This window comes from Mixophyes fleayi, chromosome 3 (assembly GCF_038048845.1).
Source record: "Mixophyes fleayi isolate aMixFle1 chromosome 3, aMixFle1.hap1, whole genome shotgun sequence".
Taxonomy (NCBI): Eukaryota; Metazoa; Chordata; class Amphibia; order Anura; family Limnodynastidae; genus Mixophyes; species Mixophyes fleayi.
In genome coordinates, this window is record NC_134404.1 from 258447471 (window position 1) to 258472946 (window position 25476).

At 39.1% G+C, this 25476-nt stretch overlaps 1 protein-coding gene across 1 annotated transcript in view; it reads right to left on the bottom strand.

Annotated features, from left to right (window-relative positions):
- Positions 1-20837, bottom strand: part of GALNT2 (polypeptide N-acetylgalactosaminyltransferase 2) — an 86543-nt gene extending 65706 nt beyond the window's left edge. The window contains exon 1 of the mRNA XM_075203492.1: positions 20560-20837. Within this exon, the coding sequence (XP_075059593.1) occupies positions 20560-20658 (99 nt within the window). The 5' untranslated portion in view covers positions 20659-20837. The remainder of the gene's footprint in view (positions 1-20559) is intronic.
- Positions 20838-25476: the final 4639 nt, after the last annotated feature.

A 25476-nucleotide genomic window follows, 5' to 3' on the forward strand; every position in this document is an offset into this window, starting at 1 on the left:
ATTTTTAGTAGCACCATCTCATGCCCCTTACAAAAGTATGGAGTTTAATGACTCACTTTGCCTGTAGCAGATGATAATGGTGTAAACAGCAGCTATTCCTTCCCTTTCTGCAGGAGTATTCCTTAAGCAGGTATGAGCTCCGCTGATTTAACACATAGCTGGATAGCGAGTCCCTCGTCACATTGCTGTAACATTCCAGGCCAAATAATTCTTGTGCAAGTTAATACAGCAGATGATTCCTCATACAGGGAGACTCCTATATTCTGTGTCTCAGCAGTCAGTTGTAATAGTACATACTGAATTAAACTCCACAATCCCAGTCCTCTGACAGTGGGTACTAATGGTTAAAGTGCACTTAAAGGGTAAATATAAAAGCACAGTATATTGTTAATCTCCAGCAAATGTTCTGCTGACACGTTTTGTCACATATAGTGACTTTATCAAAGATCCTAAAGGTTCTAAATGAGTACCCGAGAGGCGAGACTGAGGCATGGAACCTGAATTTTAAGCCTAGAGTGAGCTCGAAACGCTAATAATAATGTTGGTAACAAACACTTGTGAAACCAGTTTACACCGGCAGACTTTTTCATTAGCGTTAAAAAATGCTAACGCAACATCAGGTGTGCTGGATTAATTTCATTGTGAAATTAATCCAGTACCACTTGATGTTGCGTATGTATAAAATGTGTTCAATGTGAACACATTGTGTACATACCCACGTTAATAAGTGTTAACATATACATTTTTCACATGCGTTTAGCTAAAGGAAGCTGAAAACTTCCTGTGCTGTCAAGCATATCTTAAAAAAAACATAAAACAAAAAAAAACAAAACAAAAAACACTAAATGAAGACATATGAACTGCATATAAAAAGTGGATCGAACACACACAAAAAAATGCCAAAGGGAACGAGTTCTTAAGGGCTTTGCCCAGCCAAACCTCTTCACACAACTAGAAAAATGGCAGGGGTCTAATGCCATGTTTGAAGAGCACAGAGTGGACGGCTATTGCAGCTATCTAATCAGTGCTCTCAACAATGTATTGGGTGTACTCAAGATCAAAATTCTCATTAAGCAGGAGAAAATCCCTTGTTGCCTGTGTATGGACTAGAGTATCTTCAAGTCAACAGGGGTTCTGGAAATGTTCTGCTAGTTGGAGACTGGGAAGGGATTCGAGGAGTCGCATGTTTAACATTTAATATATACTTTGGGTGGACACTATTTAATAAAATAGTATAATATTATATTGTAATTCTGCACAGCATTGTAAAAAGGAGCAGTTAAGTAAGATACCATTACCGTCTACTGCGTGCCACAAAGGAACACATAATATGCAATATTATTCATACTGTTACTGTAGGTCTTAATGTAAGCATAATCCATGTTCATGCAGATCATTCCTTCTATGTAAAATATTTCAGACACACATAATAGCTAGGTGTACAATTCTTTATGTAAGACAGGAAACCAGTAATAACACCCATAACCTGTCACTACCACAGTTACAATGAAATGCCAGTCAGCTTTTTAGAACAGAGCTGTCTGCAGTTTCATGAGGCGTGCATAATATTCAGTTTTAAATCAAGTTATATAATTAAAGATCTCAGGACTATTACATGCTAAAGAAAGAAATGTCTGTAGACCGCATCTTAACTGTCCTAATACAAGGTTAACCCAATTAGAAATGGATACAGACAGCACATTTAGTCTCGATTGGAAAACAGAAATGACTAAGCTGTGTTAATACTTCTCATCTGTTAATCTTCTTAGGGATAATAAAAACATGCATACAAAGCTCCCGAATAATACGTTGCCTTATAATTATACACCGATTGTACCCAATGCCACAGTGCATGCCAGAAACATTTTTGAACATCCTCAAGCAGCCAAATTGCACATAGTAAATGGTTTCCCGATGGCAAAAAACAAAACAAAAACCAACATCTCCCATACACATATACCTTATTTAGAACACTACAGAAATCCAGCTATCCTCAAACACATCACCTGTCTTTCATATCTTTCAAAGTTCTTTAAATGTGATCTATGGAATGCATGCTATGTTTGTAACAAACTTGGCTCATCTCAAGCAACCTCAACCTTCTGGCAATAACAGAAACATGGCTTACACAATCAGACATTGCCTCGCCTGCAGCCCTTTCACATGGTGGCCTTCATTTCATCTACACCTTCAAACCAAGGAGACAAGGAGGTGGGGTTGGATACTTCTTTCCCCACATTTTCAGTTCTACCAAATGTCACATTACTCACGTTCACATCTTTTGAAGTATATGCTATTCGGATTTTCAACGCATTTTCTATGTATGTTGCTGTGATCTATTGCTCCCCCACCCCTGGACCACATCAACAATTTCTTGAAGATTTCTCTGCCTCACTCCCTCATTTCTTGTCATCCGACATCCCCACCATCATTCTGAGCGATTACATTCTACTTGTGCCTCCAAACTACTCTCTTTAACCTACTCCCTCAACCTTTCCCAGTGGACGGACTCCTTTACTCAATGGGATGGCCACTGCCTTGATCTGGTTTTCTCTAGACTATGCTCAGTTAGTGATTTCCTTAACATTCCTTTCCCTCTCTTGGATGAGCACTTTATCAGCCACAAGCTGTCCGCGATTACTTTAATCTTTCTGCTGTCAAACTGTATCCAGCCTCATCATATTGGCAAAAACCTTAACTCTACTACTAGTTTTCAACAGTTTTCTATCTCTCTGAAACACCTTCACTCCCTAATTCTATAGTCTCCTCTCCCGAAATGGCAGAACAACATTTTCACCAAACCATAGCAACAGCCCTTGATCAAGTGGCTTCAACTACTCTTCATACTCCATGTCAACACACTAAAGAAACATAACATTTTCAAGAACTTTTTCACAAAGCAGAACATCATTTTCTCGTACCTCTAATGATTTTGTCACATATAATTCAATCACTCCTATCAAAATGCAAACACACTCACAATTGGTCATCTCTGCTCCGACTTCTAACCCTAGGGGGTAAATGTATGAAAGTCCGATTTCTGCAAGTCGTCGGAAATCGGCGAGTTTGCAGCTAAAATTTAAAGCAGCGATGGCTTGTAAAGGCAAACTTCCTTTTACAAACCATCGCCGCTTTAAATTTTACCTGCAAACTCGCCGATTTCCGACGACTTGCAGAAATCGGACTTTCATACATTTACCCCTAAATGTCTTTTTAATATATTTAAATCTCTTCTCAACCTTCCAACTACTATAAGTGACCAATATCTTGCTTCATACATCAAGGACAAAATTGAGAAAATACAGTATACAATGGTACCCTTTTCCTCGACAGACAACCAGCTCAATTCCTTCCCTACACCATCTGGCACCTTCTCTTCATTTGATCCCACAAATGAAAATGAAGTATTTACTCTCTTATCTTCCAACTCTATGACCTGTCCTCTTGATCTTATACCCCTCTCTTGTGCCCATCCCAACCTTAACTAAAATCTGTAATCTATCTCTACTGGTATCTTTCGGTCCTTATTCAAGCACGCAGTGATTACTCCTGTTTTGAAAAGACAAAATTCTGACCACAATTAACATCCCATCTCTCAGCTCCCATGCCTCACCAATCTGCTTGAGAGAATGGTCTACACTCTTCTCACACAACTTTTGGACCACCTTCAATCAGACTATCGTTCTCAAAACTCCACAGAGACTGCTTTGACTAAAGATGTCAATGATTTGATCACTGCTAAATGTAAAGGCAATTACTCATTTCTAATTCACCTGGATCTCTCTGCTGCATTTGACACTGTTGACCACTCTCTGCTTATACAAACAAGTTAATCCTTTGGTCTACAGGACACTGTCCTATCCTGGTTCTCATGCTACCTCTCCAATTGCTCTTTCAGGGTTAATTTCTCTGGATCCACCTCAGGCTCAGTCCTAGGCCCTTTGCACATCTCTATACCACTTCTCTTGGAAACTATTAACATGATTTGGATTTCATCATCATTTATATAGCGCCAACATATTCCGTAGCGCTTTACAATTGGGGACAAACATAGTAACCTAATAAACAAACTGGGTAAAACAGACAAAGAGGTGAGAAGGCCCTGCTCGCAAGCTTACAATCTATTGGACACTGGGAGATTGACACGAGGTTAAGTCTACATTTGCAGTCGGCCCAGCCAGACTGCAAAGGTAAAAGTGACTCATAAGCTAAATGATCCTGTCACACAATGTTGGTCGAGTAGTTGTATAACAGGTGGTAATAGGGTAATGTAGTGAGGTTAAGAGGGTGGTTGAGGAATATTATAAGCTTGTCTGAAGAGGTGGGTTTTCAGAGAACACTTGAAAGCTTGTAGACTAGAGGAGTCTTATTGTGCGAGGGAGAGAATTCCATAGAGCGGGTGCAGCCCGGAAAAAGTCCTGTAATCGGGAATGGGAGGATGTAATGAGTATGGATGAGAGACGCAGATCTTGTGCAGAACGGAGTTGCCGAGTTGGGAGATATTTTGTGACAAGAGTGGAGATGTATGATGGTACAGCTTTGTTGATGGCCTTTTAGGTTAGCAAGAGTATTTTATATTGGCTTCGGTAGAAAACAGGCAACCAGTGTAGAGACATACACAGTGATTCAACAAAAGAATAACGACTTGCAAGGAAAATCAATCTTGCCGCAGCGTGCAAAATAGATTGTAGGGGTTTGAGTCTGTTTTTGGGAAGGCCAGTAAGGAGGGAATTGCAATAGTCAATGTGGGAGAGGATAAGTGCATGAATTAAGGTTTTTGCAGTATCTTGTGTGAGATATGTGCGAATTCTGGAAATGTTTAGATGTATGAAACATGATTTAGATATAAAGTCAATGTAGGGAACAAAGGATAGGTGCGAGTCAAGGATTACACCTAGGCAGCGAGCTTGTTGGATGGGATTTATGGTCATGTTATCAACAGAGATAGAAATGTCAGGTATACTCTTGTTGGTGGGTGGGAATATTATTAAGTCTGTTTTAGAAAGATTAAGGGCTAGATTTACTAAGCTGCGGGTTTGAAAAAGTGGGGATGTTGCCTATAGCAACCAATCAGATTCTAGCTGTCATTTTGTAGAAGGTACTAAATAAATGAAAGCTAGAATCTGATTGGTTGCTATAGGCAACATCCCCAGTTTTTCAAACCCGCAGCTTAGTAAATCTAGCCCTAAGTTTGAGTTGGCGAGAGGACATCCAGGATGATATGGCAGAAAGACATTCAGTTACACGGGACAACACAGATGTCGAGAGATCAGGAGAGGATAGATAAATCCGCATAGAGATGATACTGAAATCCAAAGGAATTTATTAAATTTCCAAGAGAAGTGGTATAGATAGAGAACAGCAGAGGACCTAGCACTGAGCCTTGTGGTACTCCAACTGATAAAGGAAGAGGAGCAGAGGTGGAGCCAGAGAAATTAACACTGAAAGAGCGATTAGAAAGGTAGGATGCGAACTAGCATAGAGCAGTGTCTTGAAGCCCTAGGGATTGCAGCGTTTGTATGAGAAGAGAGTGGTTAACGGTGTCAAATGCAGCCGAGAGATTCAGGAGAATTAGGAGAGAGTAATGGCGTTTAGTTTTAGCAGTGATCAGATCATTGACAACTTTAGTCAACGCAGTCTCTGTCGAGTGTTGAGAACGAAAGCCAGACTGAAGAGGATCCAACAGGTTGTTTGCGGAAAATAAGCGTGTGAGGAGAGTGTAGGCAAGTCTCTCTAGAAGCTTGGAGGGGCACGGCAGCTGAGAGATGGGGCGGTAATTTGAGAGAGTTTGGTCGGAATCTTGTTTTTTTTAGAATAGGAGTAATCACTGCATGCTTGTATAGTGACGGAAAGATACCAGTAGAGAGCGAGATATTACATATTTCAGTATAATCTCTATCCGGATCTCAAGTGTTTGTCCGAGTTACTGACTGTCTTTCTTCTTGGATGTCTTGTCACCAACTCAAATTTTCAATGGTTCAAAAACAGAGCTAATCATTTTTTCACCAGCCAATTGAAGTTACCTACCTTATAGCAAGCTCACTGCCTGGGTGTGATACTTGACTCAGAAATATCCTTTGTTCCCCACATCGACTATATTTAAACCATGTTGCATACATTTAAAAAACATTTCCAGAATATGCACATATCTTACACAAGGCACTGCAAAAACTGTAATTCGTGCACGCATCATCTCTCGCATTAAGTACTGCAACTCCCTCCTTACTGGTCTTCCCCAAAACAAACTAGACTCTCTTCAATCTATCTTGCACACAGCAGCTAGATTGACTTTCCATTAGTCTTCAAAATTTCAAGCAATCAAATTCTCCAACCACTCTCTTGACCTCCCTAACTGACCTCCCTAGGGTACCCTACTGCCACCCTTTACACGACACATGGCCAATGTGTAGCTTTCCAGGTGTTAAGAAACTATAAGCCTCAGCATGCTCTGCTAACCAATACCCAGACAGTAACTGGCAAGGAATGCTGGGACTTGTAGTTTCACAATACCTGGAGAGGCACAGGTTGGCCAGGCCTGCTCTACACAATTCACACAAACTAACTCTCTGACCACTAACCAACATTGCTGGATCACATAGCCCACCTAAACACTTTCTACCTTTGCAATCTGGATGGATCAATATGCAACATATAGCACTTAACTTCATGGATCAGACTCCTATTGTCCTATAGATTGTAAACCTGCAAACAGGACCCTCCTACCTCTCGGTCTGTCTGTAATACCCAGTCTCATTGTATTACTGCATTTGTTCCTATTTGTAAAGTGCTACAGAATATGCTGGCGGTATATAAATAAATGCTAATAATGATCATGTTATTTCGAACGTCACGCGACAGGGGTGCCCCCTCTCGCCGCTTATTTTTGCCCTTATGATAGAGCCTTTGGCTGCCAGGATTCAAGGTAACCAGCAGATTTCTGGTATCAATGTAGGCACCACGAAGCATAAGCTGGCGCTGTAAGCAGATGACGTCCTACTTCTTTTGCCAACACGGTTACGTCCATCCCCTCCCTTCTGGCCGAACTTGATTTTATATGGCTACAGGATCAACCGAGATAAAACAGAGGTTCTGGTCTTTTATATAATCGAACCAGACAAATCTCACTTTGAAAGGATTTTCCTTTTAATTACCAACTCCAAAAGATAAGATGCCTAGTAATATATATTACTAAGCACTCACTTTTCTAAGCCAATTGCCCTCGCATACTCTTCAAATTTAACCACGTGGTCCCATTATCTCATCTCTTGGTTGTTCGATCAAAATGAACATTCTCGCCAGGCTCTTTCACCTCATTCAGACCCTCCCTTGTCCACGTCCCTTCCTATGTATTTAAATTCCTCCAATTCTCAACCTTACAGTTTATCTTGTCGGGTAGGCGTCCTCAGGTTTGACTTAAAGTTCTACAGAGGTCCTCACAGGGGGCAGTGGACTATCTTTCTGCTCACCTTGCTCAGTGTCTCCCGTGGTGTAGCTCTAACTCCCCTAAGATGTGGGCCAGCATTGAGGCAGAAAGGCTGGGTTTGCTTTCTCCTACGTCTCTCCTCTGGCTCCCACAGGCCTGCCACCCAAAACGGGTTTTGCTCCACGCCATTGTCTCCCGCTCCCAGGAAATCTGGGACTTGGTCTCTGAGAAATATGTCATCACACCGCTCCCCGGTCATTCCAACAGGTCTCACACCTGCAGTGTTCACTCCCTGGTACTCCTGATGGGTTTGATTTTCATGTGACCTCACGCGCACTGACCCCTTCCCTCAATTCTCTGATACCCAGTTTAAAATTAATGTCCCTGTCAAATTTTCTATCAACATCTACAAATTTGGAATTTTCACAACACAATCATGCATCGTCTCTCTGCACGTCCATTCACCTTTTTTGAATCCCTGTCTATGTCAGTCCTCCACAGCAGTTTTGATATCTACACTATATGCGAAACTCTCCCCTACCACACAGGGTCAGAGTGGCCCCCATGAACTGGCCTGGGAAAGAGACATCGGGGAGGCTCTTCATTTAGATGACTAGTCTGAGATTGGCTACATTGCTTCTAGTTCCATATGCATAAAAATTTAAGAAAACGTTGACAAAGTCTTATATCGCTAGTATTACGTGCCAACTCACTTCAAAAAAATTCTACCTGAAGCTTCGGACTGGTGCTGGAGGGGCTGCTCCCTAGAAGCAATGTTCTTTTTGGTGGAGTTGTCTGCAGCTGGCAAGTTTCTGGCTCAATGTGGCTAATTTGATAACCGCTGTCTTACAGATTAGTGTCCCAAATAGGGATCCCCGTGGCTACGCACCTACAGAATAAACTCATCTGACTTATCTTTGCTGCGTCCGTATACCAGCTCGCAGCTGATTGGAAGCAATAACACCCACCCTGCCCCTAACCTATAATCAGTCATGTATGGCATGTACAGCGTATGGAATTTATGACGAGCATTCTCAACAATTCCTCCAAATCTTTCAACAAAATAGGGAAACCATGGTTATCCTTTTTTCAACTTGTGCTCTCCCTTTAGTTGACCGGGAGTAGCTCCCCCTCTTTCGACCTCTCCTTTAGCCTTGATCCCTCTTACTACTAAAACCTGAATCACTCCATCATCAGCAACAGCAGCTATTTATATAGTGCCACTAATTACTCAGCGCTGTATAGAGAACTCGCTCATATCATACTTATACGTTACATCCCCTTGTTGGATATATACTTTGCTATGTTGTTGTGATAACAGATACTATCGCACCAGTCTTCTGTAACTTTAAACTGTTTATTTTTGAAGAGTCAAAACGGTACAAAGAAAAAATAAATAATTATAGTGTTAATAATCCTAAGAACAGTTACACTGCCTTGTGCAGTTACCATACCTTTTTCCATTTGATAACATTTGTGATTTTTTTTTTCAAGGATACAAAGTAAACTAACCATTTTACTCTTGTATCTCTTCTAAGGTCATAATCCTTTTCATATTTCTATCTCTTACCCACCACCCTCACCCTGAAAACTACATCTAACCCCAACCCCAGAAGACGAGTGCCTTTACCTGAGCAGGAAAGCAATGGCAAAGAAGATGCAGTGTCATCAAGGAGCCACCTAGAAATCTCTGTGGGATGCAACGTCCCCAAGGGAGCAAGTACTGACAGTGGGTAGCAGTGTCCATAGAGGAGCAGGTCTGTCAGTGGACTGCAGTCTCAGTAGGGAGATGCAGAGAAGTGTCAATGGGGAGCCCTGTCTGAAGTGAGTGGTAATCAGCGATGAACTACTTATCAGCATAATCATCTGGGAGTGAAAATATATTCTTTATCTGCATACGCTACCTACACCAAATAATTGTAATAGGTGACTTAAGTTTCCTTTCCAGTGTACCTGAAAAATACTCAGTGACGGGGCACGACTTACACACAAAGTGTAGGGTGCTATAGGGTTGATTATTGGAAACATAACAGGGGTTCCATAGCAGGGATTCCCGCAGTTTAACTAGCTGAGGGGAAGAAGCTTACATAAAATATTTCTATCGAAAATACATTTTTCATTGAAAGTGCATAGAATGACTGCCATAAGTCAGCAACAGTACATACAGCATGTCCTCTTTAAATCATGCTTTAATTAAGCAAACATACCAGCATGGTCAGTGACATGTATAAAAATACTCAACTGCAATCTGTTTCCAATAATAATTTCTAGCATGGCTGCAAAAGGAGATCTTTGAAAGAGGCGATTGCTGGGGACACACGTGTCAGGAGTTTCAGTTACCAAGACAGTTCCACTTGCAAACATTTCACAACCAACGATGTCTAAGGTGTTGTCAGCATGGAACGGAGGGAGCATATTTTGGATCGCAATATCTGTGCATTTATTCAAACTGCAAAACAAAATAGATGAGCAACTGCAGATCAACTAACCGTTAATATCAACCTGTGAAGCGAGCATTCAGTTTCAAAAATGGTCAAATGAGAACTGCACAGAGCAGTATACAGCAGTTGGGTCTGCATGCATAAACAGCTCATCACTGGCAATGCATGTTTGTGAGTTCAACGGAGCAAAGTGCACAGACAATATATACGGAGCACCAGAGGAAGGCGATATGGTCCAATGAATGATCCTTAAAAGAAACACACAAAATCCCCCAGTCAGCTAGTAAAAACAACTGGATAAGCTATAAGCCACTTCATATGATTCTCTAAATAGGCTGGTCCAAACACTAAACAGTGAGTATTCAACGTGTCACACATTCATGTGTTTTAAAATTAAGAACAAACTAACTGGGAGAAACCCCAAATCCTCGAACCAGCACTCCCTGACAACTACCTATCTCATACAGGCCTCACAAACCACAATACACACAAGTTGTTTATTCAATTTCTAAGTATCAACAGATGCTCAAAAGGGAGGGGTTATCTAGCAAAGAGTCGCAAAATCCCCCATCACACTGCTGTCAGCAATTAAATAAAACTGCCTTCTACTTCTAAAGAGAATGCAGAAATCTTAGTTACACATACAGTCAAGTCCATAAATATTGGGACATCGACACAATTCTCATATTTTGGGCTCTATACACCATCACAATGGATTTGAAATGAAACAAAAAAGATGTGCTTTAACTGCAGACTTTCAGCTTTGGTTTGAGGGTATTTACATCCAAATCAGGTGAACGGTGTAGGAATTACAACGGTTTCTATATGTGCCTCCCACTTTTTAAGGGACCAAAAGTACTGCGACAATCGACTCAAAAGCTATTTCATGGACATGTGTGGGCTATTCCCTCGTTATTTCATCATTAATTAAGCAGGTAAAAAGGTCTGGAGTTGATCCTTTAACTGCATTCTCAGCTTTTTGACAAGATACTGTTCCAACAAGAGGTGGTTTCAGCAGATGTTGGGTTAGAGTACAGAATACTAAGAATCAGTTTTCCATTTTTGTTTTTTTCACGCATGCATATATGTTTGCTTTGGGAAACTCTCTCTTCAATGTGTTTACATATTCTATCAATGCTGTGTAGTCATAAGAAGAAGCACATTAGCAATTCAATCATTTTGGAAAGTGTGAGCACAAATCCCATAGGAATTAATGTATATGGTTTTATTCATCACTATATGATGGATTTAAAACACCACACTGTAAATGCTTTGCAAAAAAACGCACATTCAAAAAAGCAATGGGTGTAGATAGGCCTATTGAAATACCATTAGAAATATTTTGTTTTCCTTGAGATTCAAAACAACACAGAAAATGCAGAAGTAGCAACGCACTCAAACCATAATTTTTAATACAAAAATAAAGGCACTAACAGTGCCATAAATACATAACAAAGGTTGTGTATCACCAAGTTAAATACTATTTATGAAATACCTTAAATGTTTATATGTAACTACATATGTCTACCATGCTCTCTTCCACTACTCTGCAGGTAGATACCATGTTAGGAGGAAGATGCCTCTACCACTAAATAGACAGACAGTGGCTTACAGCTAGGCAGAAATGAACTGAGTGGATTGGTTGACTCATACACATGGCCTAGGCTAATGACATCACAGGAACTCAATCCCAGCTTTTACACCTGTATTAGATTCCATCAGGACACCAAAGTCATACGGATGTGTTGCAGTGGTCTGTAATAGAGTGCAAATGGAGTGCTTTACTTTTTACCAGAGCTGCAGTGGAATGTCAGGTTAACAGTGAATGTTAATGCATTATATCTTCTCATATCTAATATTTTAATTTTGGCTACATTGTATTTTAATCTACATGTAGATGATAGTACTGGATTGGGTAGCAGGGGGGCTTTAAACTAGTTTAAGTGCCAGAAAGGAGATTTGGACACTGAAGTTTTCTGAACGAATACAAAGCTGCTTAGGCGACCTAGCTAGGAGCCTAGAACAGGTGGATCCACCAACTGCTGTCTGCATTAAGTTTTATTTATTTATTTATTTTTTTTAACATTACATTGAAGCCCTCACTCGCTATGGGTGGGGATAGGGAGCAAACCTGCCATTTCACTTTGTTTGCTCCTCCTCTACTCTGCATTTTAATTAATGTTAAGCAAATCATACAAACATAAAAAAAAGTACATGATAAAAATAAGCTCTCAATATTTTCCCCAAGGGTTACATTTTCATAAACTCATTAATTATCCCAAATTTTAAAATTTGTTTTTGCAAGTAGAAAATTTGATGCTATTCTAGTGCCACAAACCATGTAGAACTTTTAAACCAGAGTTACAGGTATCCCCTCTCCTCCCCAAACTGCTAATGCTTCTAGATCCATCTTATAAATTCAATGCAAATTGGATCTAACCGTAATCGGCAAGCCTACTGCTAGATCCAATTTGCCTGAAAGCACATACCCAATGGCATTTTACATGCATTTTTAACCCTAGTAAAAAAAGCATCTAAATGCAAATGTGCTTGATATGCACTTTTATTAGCATTTTAGAACTCATTGTAGTCTTCCCACTTCTAATAAATGCTCCAAACATAACAAAAAGGAATAAGTAACATTGACAAAAAAAAAAAAAAAATACCGCAAGGTGAGTGAAAATGCTAGTGGGCATGGCAACAGGCTGCTAGTGTCAGACTATTTTACAAATGTTAAAAAACACAAACTTTGAGTAGGAGGCCTTACTTCAGGCTGGCAGATTCTTTTTTCTGGGCTTGTCCTTTAGAAGGGGTTACGTTTGAATATGGTGTGCAGCATACAGACATTGACAGCAACCAGCCACTAATGGCCATGTGCTCTGTAGACAGTGGCTGCCATCTTTAGTGATAAACAGTCAGGGGACATTTAAAAATGATTTACTGTGAAAAGGGGTTAAAAGAAAGATTATTATAAAGTAATTCAACATATATAAATATTAGGGGGAAATAAAATCATGTAGGAGAGGAGGAAAGACTTTTTAAAATAGTATGAGTGACATGTACATTTTTCTGGCTTTTTAGAGAGAGTGTAATTGGCTGCCAGTAACGGTGCAACTGGCTGTGAGAGCAAGTGTGTGACATTCCCAGTCCCTAGAAACATGCTCACACAAACACCCACACATTACTTTTAACATACTACATTGTACTTTATTCCCTATACACTTAAACACTAAAAACACTTATCCTTAACATATTAAATCATTCCCTACACTTTTACACTCACACATCACTAAAACAAAACACGGATTACCACCGCAAAGCGACACACATCACTTAGGCTGGGTACACACTACAGAATTTTCCAAACAATGCTAATGTGCAACGATTGTACTACAGACTGGAAAAAAATAAAAATCCAGATCAGCATGCCGATTATCCGTACACACTATACATGTATTACAAGATATACCCTCAGATCTGTGCTCTTCATCCGTCATAATTGTCAGCTGAAAAGATCATGCCTCTGTAAACTCTATGGAGATCCTGATCGTGAGTGCATACACACAGCAGGACTGGAAGGACGACGTTCCATAGATGAAGATTTATGGTTCTGCTGAACAATCAAATGATGTTCAGTGCTTTGGAATAACAATCGCTCATCGTCTAAGTGTATACACTAGTGCGATATCGGGCTGAATGGTCGTTTATAGTTTGATTGACCCAATACTCGGCTGAAAACACTAGTGTGTACTCAGCCTTAATCACACAACACATTTTGTCAAGCACAAATTCATGAGTTAGATTCCAAACCATGGCCTTATCTGTGTGGCGTTTGTATGTTCTCCCTGTATTTGCGTGGGTTTCCTCTGTGGGCTCAGGTTTCCTCCCACACTCCAAAAACATACTGGTAGGTGAATTGGCCGATATAAAAAATTGACCCGTGTGTGTGTAAATTTAGACTGTAAGCTCCAAAGGGGCAGGGACTGATATGAGCGAGTTCTCTGTATAGCGCTGCGGAATTAGTGGTGCTATATAAATATCTGCTGCTATGATAAATTCTCTCCTGTGATAACCTGCAGCAAACAGGATGTAATACAACAGAATAACAAAAAAACAACAAATAAAATCAAATAATAGTAAGTTGAACAAATCTCATAGTTCACAAGACTAATATATGAAAGACAAAAAAAAAAAAATCTGTCTGAAAGGAAAGTACATATTATCTGTACAGGTATTGCAAAATTCAGCACCTTCCTGATTTAGAACAAGTTATACCAGAATTACAGTGGAGGGGGAGGGTAAGCTAAAAAACTGACCGGGTGAGAGTTAAAGTGTGCATTGTGAGACAAGTAGTAAAGGTTTTTTCTTATTTTTAATAGCATCAAGATGTCAATGTAACCAATAGAAGCACTGAAGATACTGTAAGGCACAGTATTCCCCATTCACATACGTAGTTGAAATAAGTAGCAAGTGGTGACTTAATACGTCTGAAAACGTCTCTTGATTACCAGAAGTGCAACAAGAAAAATATAATTATTTTTAGAGACACCCTTTAATCGATATGCTAAGGTAAACCAAGGCATAATTAAACATGTTTCCATGAGTTCATTACAGTAAACACTAAACAAATCGTGCCTGCTATTCAAGAATTATTGAAGGAACAAAACCAAAATAAAATACATTTGAAAGGCTAAAGTGCAAGGTGAACTGCACCTTTTTACATTCTCTTTAATGTCTGAACTATCTATTTAAAATGTATTCACTACACAGAGCAATGTTACATGTCACAAAGCCCAAGTCACAATGTTCAACCATTTTCAGAAAAGCATCATTTGTAAACAATAGTCATTAATGTGAGAATGCCTTTTCTCATAGTTCTATCTACACTGTGAGTGGTCCTCATGGCCGCTTCCAATCAGGTTGCAGAACTCTTGTCACTATATATTATCCATGTATCACTATCTAAAAGCAAGTTGCTTTAACATGTTTCTTTTTAAGTCATCTGAAAATGACAGACAACTAGTGGCTACATTATCTAGCCGCTAAAATATCCAACTGCGTATTGTAACATGCTTTTCAATACAAAAAAACACGATGACTATGCTAGTTGCAATTTGGTGATGAAGCATCTCTGTCTTCTCGTAAAAATATAGCTTTTTTTTTATCTTATTAACAGCCTGGCTATGGTCTTGCTACACATTGTTGGTTACAATAAACAGTTACATCTTTCTTCTATCATGTACAGTGAGTCAGGGCCAATGACACATACAATTGTAATTCTGGCTCTGCATAACAGAGTGAGCAAAATCATATTGTACTTTGTGCAACATCTAATACACCTACACAAATCTATGACATTTTGACATAATGTAACAAATACTCAAATTTAACCTGTTAAAGAATCATGTCCGCCTGTTCCCCACACTAATTTTTTCAAGCTAAGTATCACCAAGACTATAAGTCTGGATATCACAACACTAACCTACACCTCTAGAAAAGGAATGCGTTTATTGGATATATTTGCTTTCATGTCCATTGTAGGTTGAAGAGCAATTGATTGGTGTAGTTGTCTGGAAGAGGAACAACAAAGTGTAGTGACCAGAGGTGTGAATAACATCAGGGTGGTGTAATAAAAGCCACTTGACTAATGGGATATTACAGGAGATCAAAAAAGAATTACATTTTTTTTTTAAATGACAGACAGGGGGGATAATGGAAGGAAATAGTAACATATTTTGAGCCTCAGCAGAAATAAAATTGAAAAATAACTGTGATGCTCAAGAGACATTAGATAGTTGCCAGCTGGTGGTACATGGGATGGATAGAGCAGCTACAATTGCAGCCAGTTTAAACTAGCGATTACTGTTAAAGTGCAGGAAACAGCTGACTCAGTGCTTCATTCACCTACAAAATATTTTTTTTTCTTCCGTAAAAAAATAAATAAATCCAGAGTTTATCTTTATGCCAAAATGAGATCAATATGCAGTTTATTAGCAACACAATGCTAAATGATTAGCATCATTAACTCTCTAGAATGTTTAGGCGCTTCTACCTTACACTAGATGCACCAGCATCCCCATCTGAATAATTTGTCATAAATGCTGACAAACAATTTATTCAATACATACATATGTGCCTTTTACCCCTAGGGACTACCATTCTGCTTCAGAGGATGTCATTCATTCACCTGCTAGCTTTTAGTGAACAAGAGTCCTCTGTGATGTAAGGGAAACGTTTGCAATAAGGCTAAATGGAACTAGTCGCCTAAGTAAAAAAACTATTAAATTAACAATATCACCAATTAATGAAAAAAAAACAAAAAACATAGCAAAGCAAATCTTGCAAAACAAAGATAGGTCTGCCAAATTCCAAGTGTTGAACTGTGAAAAGACATCAATCTAAAATACAAACCTCTGTGCATGAAATAACTACAAACATGCACACAAATATATATTCAGATGTTGAGCCTGAAATGGCAGATAACAAATGACAAAATATGGCAGTGAGTTACAAGGCAGTCAACTGATGAACTCTTGTTATGGTAAGGTAAATGCCCCATATCAAAGAGTTATTAGCAACATTCACAAGTTAAGCTGACCAGTTTTGGCTGCCAACATGATGATTTTGGGCTTGGTTTGTATAAAATTATTATGTGTGAAACTGTAAATCAAAACATGATTTGATAAGGAAAGTTCAAACATATGGTTGACCAATATCCATATCTACATGTACCAAACTCCAAGAGGGCCCTGGAGATGTAGCAGTTTAACTCAATGTCAGATGGAAAAAAGGCCAAATTAGACATATTCTAAGTTTCCAATGAAAAACTGTAAACTCTGGTTGACCAATTAGTCACACGTATAGACAGCTTTCATATGCAGAAGAGTTTTGAAACATTAAGATATTTAGTACAAACACGTGACCTGTGTAATCTCCCCTTCCAGCATATGAATAAGGGGTAAATGTATCAATCAGTGGTTACTTAAAACAGTAATTTGCCATCATTTTTTTTAAAATGGCAAAGACTTGCATATAATAAAATTGCCATTTTAATAAAGGACAGCAAAACGCTGTGAATCAGCGGCTTTAAGTAAGCACCGATTGATATATTGTTTACCGCTTAGTGTCTAAAATGGCTGATAACAGAAAAGAAATTGCTTGCACTGAGCTGAATAGCAACTGTAACTATGTCAAACTCTTCAATGTTCTGTCAAGCTAGAGAAAATACACATACATATTTTTGAATCTTACAAGATGTCCTTTAATATAGTAACTTGTAAATCTCTGCAATACACTTCATCCACCAACACAAGGACTGTACGGGATTCTGGGAAAATAAATAGTGATCAAAGTCCTTGGAAGTTGTCTCTAGTAGGTAACACATGAATTTTTATTACTCTAATATAGTTGTATTTGATTTAGCATTATCTCATTGCTCAAATGCTGTTGTGGTGTTAAGTGGAAATTGTGCCAAATTGACTATCCAATTGTATGACCGGTGGGTTCCGATTAGGAAAATTATACACTGTTAGTCAATTAAAATGAAAATTTCTTCATGAATTCATATGGTTATACAGAAATATAACAAAGTATGGAGCTTTGCAGATATGTAGTCATGTGGATGTGTTAGATATTTAAAAATATATTGTTGTTATTTTTGCCAAAGGACATCTAGCACTGTAGACGAGTCCACTAAAGCCTCTGCCAATGTAGAGGATGGCTCAACAATTGCCTCAGAAGCACAGCAATTCTCCTGATGAAATCCTAATTATACAAGTTTTAAGAATCACTTCTAAACCATTCACTAGTGCTTATTCAAAAACAATCTTGAAAGGGACACCATACCTAATAAACCCTGTGTGCATGACACTGCCTATCTTTGAAATTAAAATCCTCGTCTACTGCAATCACAAAGTTGACTTTACCAATAACCTGCTCTGTAGCACCCACTTTCTTGCTACAGTGGATCAAAACATGTTTTTCATGCTTGTTAACACCCCTGCCTCATTAAGTAAATGCACAGTTGAAGACATTCAACCGTCTTCCAATTACTGGCTAAAAACATGGCACAACACTAACACAAATCACACAGAGTAGATATAGGTTCACAGGAACTGCTAATCAGCTATATGATTAGCATGAACACTAAGGGGGGTATTCAATTGTTAGCCAGAACCGCTAAAATCCCATGCTCGAAAAATATTACCGTTAATACGGTAATAGCTCGCTGGATTCCAGCTCGCAGCTCCCTGAGCTGCGAGCTGAAATCCAGCGAGTAAATTACCGTATTAATGGTATTTATTATTATTTTTCGAGCGCAGGATTTTACCGGTTCTCGCTAACAATTGAACACCCCCCTAAAACCTCTAAACACATTAGATGTGTAACACACTCTGCACTAATATCATTACACAGTTATAGCAGACACACATAATACTACATCTTTTTTACACCCAAAACCACACTTTTCTTTGTGCTACCTCAAGCACTATACAGCACCCATACTTCAGTTGTGTAAAGAACAATCAACTGTCATGTTTTGTCACTGTCCATATTTCAAGAACCTTTAACACAATTATGGTATGTAATATTCACAACACTACAGTTATGATGCATTACGGTCCAACAATTAGATACACATCTAGAACCACCACCAAATTGTCATGCCTTGGGCAACAAATAGCTCGGTTTTGCTAGTTATCGACTTTAACTCTGGGCCAGTAAGGCTGGAGCAGCAGAGTATCACTCAGCTATCTCTGTGTTCATTAGTACAACAGTCAGGGAAATTTTTTATAAATGTGCCCCTTGGTTATTTATCATGGAACAATCGTTCTTTAAATAAAAAAAAAAAAAAAAAAAAACCTACATTACTACAGCTACAGTAACAATGCTGTTATAAAGCTACAGTATGCTGTATGTGTGAATTTGCTATGCCATCTCTCTCCAATGAACAGCTCAGTGGACATGCTGCACTCTCACAACTAAGCAATAAAAGCAAAAATAAGCATTATAAGAGGACCTGAACTGGTTAATAGAAACTCCTTTAACAAAAAATACTATTTGTGGTGTAACAATTCAAGTAGATTTATCACCTACACTTATGGTTTTCAAGTGTAGTCACCAGACATTTACAGCATTAACAAAATACTGTATGGCATAGACGCTGGAAAGAGCACCCACCCTGTCATTGATGGCAATTGCTGCTTTGTTGAACTTCAAAAGCCAGGGCTCATAGGTTCAGCAAATTTACTAGAGGAGAAGCAAACAATTAAAGCAATTGTAGTCAGTAAGTGATGTATCTAATGGGTCCACATAATGGCAAAGTAGGTAGCTGGTCAGATGGACAATATAACAATCCAGCACAAGAGATCAGCATAACAATTTTACAGCATGCAGGCTCTTCATATTTTAGCAACTACACAATTTCTACTAGACTGCAAACTTATATTTAAAAGGCCTACTAACCGTTCTGGAACAGATGATATATTGTTAACAAAAAATTAAAAAGTTGTGCTTTCAATTAAAATTCCGATTAACTCCTATTTTCTTAAACATTGTTGGCTTGTAAGCATGACAGTTGTTCCACTTTGCCTGTCTGTTAATACCCAGTCTTATTTTATTACTCTTTGTCCTCTAATATAAAGCACTGTGGAGTATGCTGGCACTATATAAATAAATATTAATAAGATTCAAATAAACTGACAAAAGAATAAACAATTGAGTAGTGTAATTTCTTATAAGCCATGCTCTGAATTTTCAGTATATCAAATGTTAAAATAACTTAATACAAAGATTGGGAACAGAAGATGCAACAAGGTACCCTGCAGCAACATTTCAATCTACCAAGTGCCCTTTTAGAGAAGCCCAACAATGATTGGAAAGTGCATTCAGGGACAATTTCAAGTATCCACAAAGCAATCTGTGTCTTTTCTGTAAACAAAGTTTAACTTATTTTTTCCTATCTTAACAGTTTTTTTTAATGCCAACAGCATGTTCATTTCTATCTGAGCATAATCTAAACAAGCTATGAGGCAGGCAGCAATGACAAATAACATGTGTTTTGGGTGTGGGGAGAAAACAAATTAGTGGGGATTAATAACACTGTTAAACATCTTTCACATAATGCTAATATTACTTGACTTTATAATGTAAATCAAAGTAAACATTTGGAACATGAGGAATAATTGAAATATGGATATTAAAGTAAGTCAGCCACCAATACAATCAAGAAACAGTCAATGTGCTGGATTTGATAAAGTATAATATAATGGCAACAAATACCACCCAAGAGTGTGAAAGTGTGTAATATATTACTGGTGCATGCAAATCTATTACAGCAACTTGAACTGGATTATCTGAAATAAATGTTTATATTTAGACAGAAAAGAAACCATACATATATATATATATATATATATATATATATATATATATATATATATATATAATTATTTCTTTCCAAAATCCATCTCTTTCGTTGGTTAATTGTAAATTAATTAGTTTTCCATTTTTTTTCATTCTCCATCAATATCCAAAGCAAAGGCAATAGGTAAGAAGTTGCCACACATTTGACTGTATAATATGAATCCACCTCTCTCTTCACCATCTACGACCTGACAGTTACCGTGTCACACGGACATTTGTTGCATGGAAGGTTGTACTGCAAATGACAGTAGCCGCACCGTGGGCTGTTACCTTTCGGTTGCTGACAGAAGTGCCCGAGTACATATAATAGGCGATCCCGAGCAGCCAGAGAAAGGCGAAGCACAGCAAGATGCGAGATCTCCTCCTCATTGTTGTGGAGTAAAAGAAAAGAGAGCGGCGGATATAGATGATCACAACGTCCTAGGCAGCTGGAGAGGCTACGCTGGCTGACGCTTCCTCCGCCTCCGTGCTCTGTCCCTGCCTGCAGCGCCGATCCCTCCCTCTCTCCCTCTGCCACCGACTCGCTGACTGCAACAAGGCCAATGAACAGGAAACAACGAACATCACCAGGTCATGGGGCAAAGGTTGAGCTTTGCTTGGCCAACCAATCGGAGATCGCTAAGGGGGTGCCGGTAGAGATGGGTGGGATCAGAATGGTCTCCATGGTTACTGCACGCCGTTTGTCTGTGGCTCCCAGTCCCCTCTACCTGTGAGAGCTGTCTCCTTATACTGATGGGAGTAAAGAAATAGGCACTGTGTCTACCAAGTGTGGGGAGAAACAGGAATTAAGAGATTTTCTGGCTGCAATCCCAGAACTATTCATGTGTTCGGGTTTTTTCTTGACGAAAACGGATTTTGTTCGAGCTTTTTTTCCCCCAACAACAGATTGTGCAATTTCAGTTTTCACCAGGTTTATTTTTCTTCCAAGCTTTAAAGGAGAATTAATTGATAGTCAAGATACTCATTTAATATGCCGTATAACTTACAATACAATAGAGTTAGAAATTTAAATTAATGACGTTTTCAAGGGGAGAATAGCAACCTGTCTAAGTCTGCTGTTTAGTGCTCTTACATTTTCCAAATGGCAAAACCGGATAGTGCACAGTTTTAACCTCCTAAATGTAATTGCTTGGGCATACAATAAAGTGAATGAAGGGTGTTTGCGGAAGGGGACACGTGTGAAGAGAAAAAGGGAATTTTGTGTCTAGTGGAATAGAAATAAAAAAACAAGTTGATAATAAACCTTGGTGTAAGGCTTGGGGTTTTGCATTTTCTCAGTGGTTTCTACTGAATGAAGCAATTGCCTACCAGGGACTGACTGGCCAGAGGGGCATCTGCAACCCAGGCCAGACCCATTGTGGACTACCTTGGGCTGGGTCACTGGACTAACTGCATTTTTTTTTCATCTAATATTCCTAATAGGATGTTGAGCCGAGTATTGTCCCCTGGGCTAAAATTTGCCAACCAGTCCTGTTGCCTACCCAATGATTTTATGTATGACATATAAATGTATTGGTCTATGCGGTGTGGGATATGTGTGTGTATTATTAATATTAAAATCTAAATTGAAGGTGGTCACAATCCATATAACCCAGCTATAGGTGCGCGAGAGATAGTGTGCTATTCATTGAATCACTGGATGACTTGACATCCATATCAGATAACCCTATTCACTGTAACTTAAAATATCTTTATCATTGAATAGAATACCCATACAGAGTATTTTTGACAACATTTCAGCATAGCATTAGAATGCGGCATAGTCTGTGAGGGATAGTTAGCCTTATATAACAGTTCATAACTCTGTGACTGGCTGTGTGACTCACTGTTAGAGAAATATCCGATTCATGCATTTGAGGCTATTGTGTGTAACATTATTAGAAACACACAATTAGTATATAATAATCTAGCAGTAAGTGAGCATAATCCACAATTCTTCTTTTGGTACCATATAATTTGTGTCTTACGGTTGATGTAGTATAATTAGTAACTTATTTGTAGAACACCAATAGAAAAATTAGTAATTACCCAACAACTTTATGATTTAAGACCATAACTATTAGCTCCTTAATTGATGATCACTAAGGATCTCATAGCACTATAATTAACCCACACGGATTCTTACCTGGAGGTCATATTCAAACATTTAACTCAAACCAATATTATAATAATGAGACTACTTCCAAAATAAATTTGCTGAAACAATATTTTTCATTTCAAAATGAGTTCATATTTTTATTAAAGATAAATAAAGTTGTGTTTTTAAATTGTAAGCTTCATGAAATAAAAGTCAAATTGTTTAGTGTTTTTGATCCACAATATCACTTGCTCTTTTCTCTCTTGGCTACATGGGTATATCAGGTGTATAGATATAAGAATGATAAATGCCTTGCCATTTTTTAGTCAACATGCCTTTTTATGTCCTTTTGACCACACACAAGCTAGTATGAATAGTTTGTTATGCAGGCCACAGTGACCACCATCATATAGTCTCACTTCACCAGTGTGCAATGCGGCACAACTTGACAAGTAAACTGACCCCCAAAATACTCATTGCTGAAGAAGACTGTTCACATCGGTCCTGTCCTTGTGTGGCTGCACTAAAATCCTAAAAGCATAAGTGACCACAGCAAAATCTGTCAGCCGTATTTGAGAACTGATGTACTACAGTAGTTATTAGAGATGCTCAGGCTCGGTTCCTCGAGAACCAAACTCACCCGAACTTAGGGGATCCAAGTAATGAGCCGAGTCAGCTCGGTACTTTCGCGCTTTTTCGGAAGCGACGGGGCAAAACGTCATTGTTACGTCGTTGGATCTCGGGAGTTTTGGAATCTATAAATACCGCCCTCCACAGTGATGTAGCGCCATTTCAATGAGGGACACAGAAGGGGTAGCATAGAGTGTAAAGCAGTTGGTCAGCCAAGTATATAGAATTGAAAGAGGAGGGGGTAGCAGTGTTCAAGAAAGTCTGCAGTGACTTTCAGGAGAGCTTCATTGCTAATTATCATTGCAGAAATATACAAATACTAGTGCTGTCAAGGTTGGTGTAATTCTGCAGTCAAATTATACTGTGTTATATAGGTAACACAAAAATGAGAGCTCCATTGGTAATTCCATACTTGCCTACTTTCAGTAGGCGACGTCCAGGAGAGGGGCGTGACTAATGGGCGGAGGGGGCAAGGCCAAAATGCAGCGATTTGATGCGCCCCGCCCCCTCCCGCTCATTAGTCACGAGTAAAATGATGTTTTGCCGCGGGGGTCTGGGCCAAAATGACACGATTCAAGGTGAATCGCATCATTTTAACAACGGAATTTCGGGATGCGGGAGAAATGCCAACTCTCGCGGGAGTCTGGGAGAGTGACCCGAATTTCGGGAGTCTCCCGGTCTTTCCAGGAGAGTTGGCAAGTATGGGTAATTCTCATTGCAGAAAAATACAAATACTAGAGATGTCAGGGTTGGTGTAATTCTGCAGTCAAATTCTACTGTGTTATATAGGTAACACACAAAAAGGAGAGCTGCGTTGCTAATTCTCATTGCAGAAAAATACAAATACTAGTGCTGTCAGGGTTGGTGTAATTCTGCAGTCAAATTCTACTGTGTTATATAGGTAACACACAAAAAGGAGAGCTGCGTTGCTAATTCTCATTGCAGAAAAATACAAATACTAGTGCTGTCAGGGTTGCTGTAATTCTGCAGTCAAATTCTACTATGTTATTGTTATGGCTCATGCCCCAGGTATCAACTCCTGGAACTGCTTCAGAGGTCTTCGCCTATAGCAGCCGCCTTTCCCATAGAGCTAGATGTGCTCACAGGTACTCAGATGCCCCCAGGTCTTGTTCTCTAGTAGTAGGAGCTGATAACCTGAGATTATAGTGCAGGTGATTACAAAGAGGAGGAATCAAGTATCCAGACAAAGGTTTCAGGGTCACAAGCAAATCAGCGGAGTCAATATTCAAGAAAGAGGTCAGGGTCACAGGCAAATCAGCAATATCAAAATCCAGGCCAGGGGTCAGTAACAGAAATACGGAAGACAGCAGGAACACAAACAGCAGGAGAAGTATGCTTGGGAGCAGGTACTATAACCGTCAGTGAGGCCCAGTCCTCACTAACTTAAATACTTTGATGGACAAATCAGAAAGGAGGAGAACAGGGCTGACAATCAGCCTCAGGAGGCTGCTAATTAATGACTAACTTAGAACTAGCATAGGTCATATTATAAACCAGGAACATGTATAAATATATAAATGAACAAATAGAATCATACGAGAGCTCCTCCTGGAGTTGGAGGATGTCCCTACACCCTCCTACTCTATGCCACAAAGATAACAGTGCATTGTAACTAATACACGTGCTCGGCTGCTACATCACGCCAGGAAGCAGCGTACCGCCGCGGCACGTGACAGTTATATAGGTAACACACAAAAAAAGAGAGCTGCGTTGCTAATTCTCATTGCAGAAAATTACAAATACTAGTGCTGTTAGGATTGGTGTAATTCTGCAGACAAATTCTACTGTGTTATATAGGTAACACACAAAAAGGAGAGCTCCATTGGTAATTCTCATTGCAGAAAAATACAAATACTAGTGCTGTCAGGGTTGGTGTAATTCTATTGCTAATTGTCATTGCTGAAATACAAATACTAGGCCTTGCAGACTTTTATTCTGAATTTGCAGTCAAGTGTACGGTGTTATATACACCAAAAGAGAATTGCTCCATTGCTGAAATAAAAATACTAGGCCTTGCAGGCTTTTCTTCTGAATTTGCAATCAAAGTGTACGGTGTTATATACACCCAAAGAGAAGAGTTCCATTGCTCCATTGGTAATTGTCATTGCGGAAATTCAAATACTAGGCCTTGCAGTCTTTTCTTCTGAATTTGGAGTCAAAGTATATGGTGTTATATACACCCAAAGAAAAGAGCTCCATTGCTAATTGTCATTTCTGAAATACAGATAGAGGCCTTAAAGGCTTTTCTTCTGAATTTGCAGTCAAAGTGTACGGTGTTATCAAAATGGATTCACAGCAGTACACAGAAGATCAGGAGCACCAAGCAGCTGCTGCCACCAGTCATGATGATAGTAATCCCTGTACGTCATCTAGTAAAGCCTATGTAAAAGTACATAGTGCTTTTAAGTCAGGGAAACAAAAATATCAAAAACCACCTTTTACCTTGGTCAAGAAAAAAA